This window comes from Opisthorchis viverrini (genome assembly GCF_000715545.1).
Source record: "Opisthorchis viverrini unplaced genomic scaffold opera_v5_235, whole genome shotgun sequence".
Lineage (NCBI taxonomy): Eukaryota > Metazoa > Platyhelminthes > Trematoda > Opisthorchiida > Opisthorchiidae > Opisthorchis > Opisthorchis viverrini.
In genome coordinates this window covers 60,091-69,250 of record NW_008751887.1, presented here as the reverse complement: position 1 = coordinate 69,250, position 9,160 = coordinate 60,091, and the positions used below count along the sequence as shown (strand labels likewise).

General features: G+C 45.3%; 2 protein-coding genes across 2 annotated transcripts in view; one reads left to right on the top strand and one right to left on the bottom strand.

Annotated features, from left to right (window-relative positions):
* T265_08657 (hypothetical protein) overlaps positions 1 to 9,160 on the top strand; it is a gene marked incomplete at both ends in the record, with an annotated part of 20,718 nt that overhangs the window by 6,814 nt on the left and 4,744 nt on the right. Inside the window, 4 exons of the mRNA XM_009174528.1 lie at positions 1,237 to 1,351; positions 3,833 to 4,177; positions 6,014 to 6,085; positions 7,844 to 8,142. Coding sequence (XP_009172792.1) covers positions 1,237 to 1,351; positions 3,833 to 4,177; positions 6,014 to 6,085; positions 7,844 to 8,142 — 831 coding nt within the window. The remainder of the gene's footprint in view (positions 1 to 1,236; positions 1,352 to 3,832; positions 4,178 to 6,013; positions 6,086 to 7,843; positions 8,143 to 9,160) is intronic.
* The window catches only part of T265_08658 (hypothetical protein), a gene marked incomplete at both ends in the record, with an annotated part of 7,083 nt that continues 3,165 nt past the window's right edge, over positions 5,243 to 9,160 (bottom strand). The window contains 2 exons of the mRNA XM_009174529.1: positions 5,243 to 5,493; positions 8,711 to 8,868. Coding sequence (XP_009172793.1) covers positions 5,243 to 5,493; positions 8,711 to 8,868 — 409 coding nt within the window. The remainder of the gene's footprint in view (positions 5,494 to 8,710; positions 8,869 to 9,160) is intronic.

The window sequence follows — 9,160 nt, the reverse complement described above, 5'->3', positions numbered from 1 at the left end:
TACGGCTTCTTTTGTTTTCACTTTCATCGTACCTCTTCTCCCTCCGTACTCAAGGGATTACTGCAACTGTGCACCAAGAATTTGGACCGGTTCTATCAAACAGCCGTTTGTGTGTGTTTGGAGCTTATGAAATTCTATATTGAGTGAGTTTGAGCAGACGGTTGAGCTTTTCGGTGCTTTTCTGATGGACATTCACAGGATTTCCTCGATATTTATCAACTGTAAGTCATTAAAATACTGCCTAGCATAATTTCACTTAGACCCTATAAATTTTATCCTCATTCTCACATAGGCCGCAGTTCGAGGAGAAACGTTTAAGCTGCACCCGATTGTTGATCGAAGTGCTGGTTCGCTATCGACTAGAGGCAAGTTTCATAACTGGTTTCTTTTGACTTTTGCAGAAATTGGTTTCTTCTGATACCACTTTCTGTAGTCCCAGTTTTTCACTAGTCTGTCATAGCCAGTAGTTTATGTCGACACTTTAGAAGACTAATCTGGTCATCTATTCTACCGAAGATCTAGTCCCTCCTTTCCACCATTTAGCGCTAAGTCACTACAGGGCGTGCTTGTTGTTCTTGCACCAAGTCATTTATCGGGACCGCAAATTCGAATAGGAGGAAAGTTGCGTGTGGTCGGCCTGTGCTAACCAGCCTCCAGCTTTACTCTGCGCAAGTTTCGTTACAGGTGGAACTAGATGTTCGTTGTGGATGGAAACCATTCAATTTTATTCAACTTTTTAGATCAAGCAGCATTCTCCGTGGACACCGTACACCATGCACGCAAACGTCAGAAAAGTGAAGAGGTTTTCTAACGAAAAAAGCGACAGTGGTTGTGATGAGATTTACAGGGGCGAACCGTGTGCTTGATGGTAAAACAATATTGTAATCTTTCCCTCTAACAAATAACTCATTGCCGAGCGAAATCAGTGATCCGCAAGGTCTGTTGGTGCCACCTGTCTATGCGTTATATTCATGTTTAGATCCATTCTGGACCGAGGTTTTTTTTATGGACTTGTAAGCTTTATAAAACTGACGTGATCTCACTATGTACGACTGTAACGCATTACCCCTTATTCCTTCCTTCATGTAACTTCCCACGGTTCGCCCCTTTTTGGGGAGAGGCTGTGAAATCGTTGAATAATGGGCGCTGTCATGTTGCACTGTGACTTGCGTCGGTCACTGGTTTATCAGCCTTACCTTCGTTTACGGTTAAACTTTTTTGCCTTAAAAAAAACAGACTCCTGAAGGTTTGACCGGCCTTCCCGATCTGTGCATCCTCGTATTGAAGAGCGAACCGTCTAACCCGTATGCGTTAGAATTGCTACTGCGTTCGCAGATTGAACGTTTCCTCAGTAAGTACCGTGTTGTTGCATGACCCTGTTTTTATGTTACTGAGGTGTGTTCGGTTGTTTTTGGCTTTTAGTAACACGTCAGCAACCGTCAAAGATTGTTGTGGCGCGATTACTGTTGTGTCACCCAAGCGTTTCTGACAGGGTTGCTGTCTATTCAAATACTCTATTGGTGCCTCGCTTAGTTCAGGTAGTGGTTTCCACCTTTCGGCACAGTGAACTAGTGTGGTTGCTTTGAGTAATTAGGTATTGGTTACCATTGTCAACCTCCAACTTCTGGGTACCGGCTCATCATCATCATCATCGACAGCATGACATCAGTGTTCAACACTGATGCTTCACTGCCGTACACGCGACGGCCGAGGTGGCATGAGTTTATTTGTGTATGTGCAATTCATGGTTGTACGAGGGCTGGGATACTGCCAGGGCGCCCACACCTAGACAGGAGGACGATTAGGGTCCTCAACCAAAGCCTTTGGCTCAAAAGCCTAACCGCAAGGCAGCGGTGTTTGGCGGTAAATGCAAATGCATTACCATTTCTACGGAACAAGTCGCCACATGTTCCAACCCGCAACCTGGAGGGCCAGGAGACTGTGTTTGTCAGACCTCTAACCATTGACCAAACTGGTATGAGAGACTCTGTGAGTGTCGTGGGACACTCTCCAGTATAGCTCAATGGATCGCTGAGGTGCGCAAACCGTCACACCACGGTAAGGTCCAGTCTCTTCGTGACGGCGGGTACCCGCTGAATATCAGTAATGCAGTTCCATGTGGAAGATAACATGGTTTCTAGCGTATACACGATCAAGTGGGTAATTTTACATGCACACCTAAACCATTCCTACTTGAGCATTACAGCGGCTACTTCTGTAGACCAGTATTCAGTGAGACAGTTGGATTTAGGCTTAACATCTTCAATCTACTGTAGTCAGGGAACTCGATTGACTTTATTGTTTTGGTGCTTTACCTCAGGTTGGGTGCTTCTGGTGTGTGTAGTAACCAACATGTGTCGCGATTTGCCGCTGATCTGATAAGCTTGTGAGTCACTCTGTTATTTGAACACAAACGGAATTTAAGAGGAATGGATACAACTTTCACTTTCATCTTCCTTTGCACGAAGAATGATCAGATTCATGGACATTGCATCATCGGCAAAATCCTTTTTGACTAACTCTACAAATAGCACATCCTTGTGCTATTGACGAATTCAACTTTCCATGCACTCCGTACTGGTGATCCAATGAAGTACATTGTTGTTTCTCGTGGCAGGCTAAATTGAAATCATTTCCCAACTGTAAGTTCGCCGACCGTTATGGTCTCTAACAAAAGAACAAAGCTCCCCCTGTTGATGATTTATCTCAGTGCACAAATATGCAGATGTTTCCGGGATTTTTTGGTTGCTGTTTCAGAATGACTAGGTTAGCGTGGTTGAATTTCCATCGTCTTTGGAAGCGAAATCGAAGTAGATCATTATGATCACCTATCATCGGATGGCACAAGAAGGATATATATTTTCTACGGTACTTTAGAATGTAGTTAATTTGGTGCCTGTTTTCCATTTCATTGTCTATATTGCTTATCTCCTAATAACTAGACGTAGTTACCTTTCCCCTTGGGGGTGGGCTACTCTTCAAAACTGACCAACTGTAGTTGGGCCCTTGGAATTCATTTCGGTAGTACATCCTCCCGCCAAAACAACTACTAGAAAGGAACAACTGTAACTAACTTTTAGGCACCTGTGGTAAAGTACTACTCAGCAACATTATGTGCTTGTGGGAATTGGCTTGATAGACTTGGAGACCACAATATCGTTTGGACAGCACTTGTGTTTTGGTGCGACTTCTTTGGTTTATCCTTACGGAAGAAGAAACCATCTAATTTTGGCGTCCATTGTGATCACCTTAGTTTGGAGTGCTTGTGAGTCCAACTCGAATAACTAGTGTAGTCCGTTCACCTGACCTGTGACTTCGTTGTTAATGTGACTTGCGATAAGCACTATGCATTGTCCTTTGCTACCCTCAGCTGCGGAGTTGGAACAAACAACTGACCGGGAGCGAGATGGACCACGTGGTTAGAGTAGAATTTACTGGACCGGTTCGAACCCGACCGCTGCCTCTCGACTTCCCCTGTCTAGGCTTGGGAGGCGTGGCAGTATCCCAGCCCTCGCGTCTCCCTATCTACTTCAAACAACTGACTCGAAAATTCAAGCTTGTCGTATCTGAGTTTGATACGGATACGCATTCGGGTCTTTCTTTCTTCATCCCAGTCTCTGACCATGGTGTGGACCTCATGACTCTTACATGCGAGGTGTATATGTTTGCGTGCTAGTCCACCACCCACGAATTATCTGATCACTTGAACGTTTTCACGCTTGCGTTATCTTCATGTGTATTTGACTTTTCGTTAACGAATTTTCACCTTTGTTTTCTACGTAGTTCCATTGAATTGTACTCTCACACAACCTCTGTTTTTTGCGCTTTCTAGTTGTTGGTCTCCCTTTCTTCATCTCATCGAGTTTAATTGGCCCGCCTGTTGAATTTCCTGTTATGGTTGAGTTGCTCGATGAATTATTGGATCCAGAGACTGAGGAACGATTGGATTCTCTCTACAAATACTCGGACACCTTGGGAGAGCGCAGCAGTAAAACGGCATCTGCAACAGTACACCTAGGTAGACTGATACTTTTGGCTGCAGCCACACTGCGCAATCCAGAATCAGACTTCTGTTCGGACACGTGGAAATCCATAACTGAACGGGTCGACTCGATAGCCTTAAACGACTGTGTGGGTTTGGCTAACTGGCATAAACGGGGCTACATGGATTTTCACGGTACGTTCGATCCGGTAGCCGTAACCCTGTTTAACGATATATCATATCGTATCCACTTGCTCACCACCACTTTGCATGTTGGTTCCTCCGCTTTCTCTAGTAAATGAATTTCTGTGCACCGTGGGACACCCCAGTGTCTTAACAAAAAAACGATGGAACACGTGATTTATGTTAGCGTCTATTTATTCAATCTCCTGTGCCTCCCTATTTGTATGGCTTTTTAATTCTGTCAACGTCTGATCAACCCACTTCGTCCAGCGCAAACGGGTTTCGGAACAGACTGTTATTCTTCTTTGAGATACTGTTACTCTAATGCAGTATGTACATAGATGAACTGATCACACTGCATAGGTTGCGCTGGCCTGGCCACGTGCTGCGTATGCCAGTCGGCCGACTTCCTCAAAGGGCTGTTTTCGCACAACCATTTGAGGATTGGAAGAGAGCCAGAGGCGGTCAAACGATGTCTTGGCAGCGAAGTATGAAAGCCATTACCAGCAAACTCAGCTGCGCTGGTCACTACCGTCTTCCTGGATGGGTACCCCGAGACGGACCACATCAATGGCCGGAGACATTGTCAGATATGGCCCAGTCGCGCCCTCAATGGCGCTCGTGCATCCAAGCTATTGCCTTCAATGCGTAGCTCCCTTCCCAATCCCTCCAACTGACAGTCCACTGACAGTGCTGGATTTATGCACCAATTTATCGCGCGTGGCCGGCCGCCCCCCCCCCCCCCCCCAACTCATCGGTGAACGGAAATGTGGCAGCTACAACCGCTGTACGACGAGTATGCGGTTATTACAGCTGACAATGATGGTGATGACATAGAACTTGGTGGAGAGCTCGATCTGGGCAGTGAGGAAGGCATGGTAATCCGGAGGAGATAACGATGTATTCCCGTTGTACTGGCTGATTCGAACTGTGAGCAGAGATGAACAGAGATAAATGCGAGACAGCCGGTAACTGTGTCAAGTAGCGAGCAGCGCACGACTTAACCTGCAGTCATGTCTTGTTCTCGCATAGAACGTGAAAAAAATCAGGTCAGCTGAAGTACAGTCTGATCCCACTTTAGATCCCCACCCTGCAATTGGCCTTTCCGTTTTGTTCACCACTGTTATTGTCGATTCTCAATTGGTATTTCGTTCTGTAAGTGCAGTCTTCTATAGAGGAAAATATTGGTAGCTCAGCTAGAGTAGATGGTCGTTGATTTGTTCGCTGAGCTGGGCAATTCGATTGCAAACGTTTCATCACCAATCGAGATTTCATCATCACTGCCTTGTTAGGAACGTAGTAGTGCGTAGCGATGTGTTGGTTGTTGTCTATACCGAAAAGCCGAAACTTCACAGCTGCTTCTTACTTATTGAGAATCACTAGCTGTGTCCTTATCATGAATTACCAGAGAGATTTGAACTTGCAACATCCTGGCTAGTAACTTGAGCGCTTAGACGCTCAACCAGCAGTGTGATTAACTTGCATCTAGATAGGATATACCGCCGGTCATCCTCCAATGACAGAATCCACCTCATGTGGTCACCTGTTGACTGGTTCCTCGAGCGAAGGTCAACTCATCGTGTGAATCGTTTTTTCTCAGCTACTTGTAGTTTGTCGATAGTTTATTTACGTCGGCCCTCCTCTTAGTGTCGGCTAGTCTTCAGTTGTTGAGTGCGTAATCCAGTGATTACGTGCCTGTATACACATGGCATTTGAGCTGAATGATAAACACAGTCCTCAGGCCAGGCCTCTTTTCCTCTCCTTAGATTCATTGTTTATGCACAGTCCATTGGCTTTCGCTGTTATCTTGCCAGCTGAATCGTCTACACTCCTCCTTTTATGTTTCAGTTTGTTGTCTCCATGCGTTAGCTGCATTCAAGCAACATCTGTTCGATCGATGCGAAATGGTGTTAAAGAAGAGTGAGTGTATTTTAGAGCTCTTTAGTTGTAGTTCCCGCATGAACATGAATTTGTTAGTCACTATCTTGATTTTATGACGTGCATTTGGGTCGTTGACTTCTCTTTTTCAGCAGTTTGCTTCCGTAAGGCCTGCTCTTATCAATGTCGTGCATGCGAACTGCGTGTGCGTAACGAGGAGTTATTATCAGAATAATCGATTCCATACTCTTTTCATCCGTTGCACATTCTCTTGCGGAAAATTTAAACCTTGGTTGCTTTCATGGTTAGTCATGCACTGCGCTTTCCAATGGTTCGTCTCCGAGGTGTATCTATCAAAGCCCCCTCACATGTGTGTGGTGACCCTCCAAACGGATTTAAAAGCTGCTTGAGGGTGAAAAATGGAACACTAAGATGTAAGCTTTAGAACGTGAAGCAAGGAGGATGGCAACGAAGTATGCAAGCTCGAGTCCCTAACCACGAATGCGAATTTGTCTCACCACCGGTTGTCCTGAACTCTAGTATTAATAGTGGAACTAAGGAGATAGGGATGGCAACGTCTTAAGCGGTAATCCTCTAACTCCTGAGCTTTTTCAGTGCATATATCTACGGACCTCCCCGCCATGCTAAAGAGGAGAAACCCCAAAATGACCCTGCAAGAAAAGAGTTCTTCAGATTTGCTCATTATAATATGCTGATGTCCAACGCAGTTTTCATGCAGTTTTTATCGTTGCTAACCTTTTGTTTATCAGATGATCAGTGAGCTTTCTACATGTAGTGGTTCTTGCGCCAGGTTCATGCTCTCATTCATAACAGACGGACATCACGTATACTCTGTCCAATCTTCCTTGACCGTTTTCGGACAGATGTCCTTGACGCTGCACTGCGACCCCAGTAGCCTGTGCGATTTGATCTTGACCGATTGTGAGCTTATGTTTCGTGACGCTTACGAGAAACTGTCGAGTCATTTCATGATAAGCGGTACAAATTTTAGTTTCAGTTACGTGTAAGAAATCAACAATCTCAGGTGTGTATCCTAGTTTTCCAGTATTTTTCCACTCCACTTCAGTCCCTGGCGGACTGAAGAAAGAACTAATTTTTCAGCTGCACTCACTTAGCTCACCTTATCGTTTGTTCTTCCCTGCGACTTGAATCACAATGTAGAGTCTGAAGACATCATTCGCTAGCTCTGTTATTTTAGGCTGCTTGACCTCGATCAGTTGTCGTTTGTTATGTTGGTGAGGGCAAGCAGATGAATCACGATTGGTGCTTTTCACGTACCGCGCTACGCATTGGCCCGGACGGTGGGCCTGTGCTCACAAACAGGTGTGTCTATCCCATCAAGCCTTAGCTCTCGATGTATTTTTTACTGCCCCCCCCCCTGGGATAGACCCGTCTGAGGAGGGGTCACTTCTCAAAAATTCCACAATAGCGTTCTCCGTCAACCGCATTTATATGTACGTCAACCCCGCAGACCCCTTACCCTCTGCCAAGTACCTCCGATTCCAATGTTATTATGCTTTGTAGGGATTACTATTTGATTACCCTTTCCTTCTGTTCCCTGCGATCGAATATATTCTCCTTATCCAAACGCTGCTCACAGGCTTTGTTGAAAGCTGGAATTGATGGTGTTATCGTAATCTTATCCTGGTTGGCTCCGAATTAAAACTAGAGCTGGGATCAAGGTTCCCTGACTGATGAACACCAATCACTAAAATAATAATCAGCACGAGTAAGCACATCTAACATTTTGGGTTCTGCCTGCTCCCACCCCACTTCCAGTCCTCACAGAATGCGCCGTCAAAATGTCAACCGCTGCTGAAGATTCTCGCCAGTTATCCGTTTTATCCACCGTTCCGCTAAGTCAGCTAACTGACTTTCTCACACCGAGGCCCATGTGTTCACCGTTTCGCTGCGATCTGAATAGTATCCGAATTTCGTATGGCGGGGCTCTCCGGTCACCGTATGACTTGATCAAAGAATGGGCACTCACTGTTCGTATGGCTAATGCAGCCGCATCCGAATTGTCTCACGTCACAAGCCGGCTAGTAGCCGAATTGCTCCCAATGTGGTTAAAACCGGTGAGTTCAACTCTGTCCGCTTTTCCGTCTCTCCAACGTTGTTTATATAATCAGCTTAGCACGCAGAGGAAACCGAATCTGTGTGGCTACAGTATCCATTTGGATACAGTGTGTAAACTTACATGGCCGCAGCGGTACATTTTTCATTCCAATGGTTCAGTGTACTAGACCGTCTTCTTATCTTTTCTCATTCAATGCACTGGTAGTCGCGGGTGCGTTTTATCTAAATGAGGCAACTGCGCTATCATTTTGGAATATAAAGTTCAATTCTGAAGAGAATTGTTATAGGTTACCCAGTACAAGCAAGTTGGCTGTCTCAATCAGCCCAAGACAGGATTACATTCTTTTCGAAAAAGTTTGGTGACAATCGGTAGATCATCACCAAATTTTTCGAAAACGATGACTACTCAATCGGTTCCAAGTATTTTTCACCTGACTGAGGATTACATTCTCCTCCAAGTCTTTGTAAACTGTGAAATAGGATCAAACTGTGCTTCTGACTGCAGGAGTTACGTAACTCTTATCGTGAACATCAGCAGTGATTCGGTACGAGGTGATCAGTACACACAGTCCTCCGCTGATTGACTGCGTTCAGACCCATCTACTTCGGTTATCTGGTCTCGAGCTTCCACAGAGGAGGGGTAGCGCAAATCAATAAGCCATTCTATCCTTGCGTTACATATTTGCAACGGTGGGCCGTAATCTTCGATTAGAATAGCACTGGCACTGAACAGACGAAAGACTCTACGATGATTCTTCATCTCCTTTACTCTCGTTAGCCTAGTCGGCTTTCTGATACGATTATTCTGGATAGTCCCTGTTAATGAGAAAACAATAGGCTCGATTTCCCTTCTAATTGTAGCCCATCACAGCTGTCACTAGAGACTGAGCATGCTCATGGCAAAGCGATCATGGCTGGTCATCATCATCATCATCATTGTCAGCTGTAATAACCGCGTACTCGTCGTACAGTGATTGTAGCTGCCGCAGTTTCGTTCACCGATGACTTGGGGGGGGG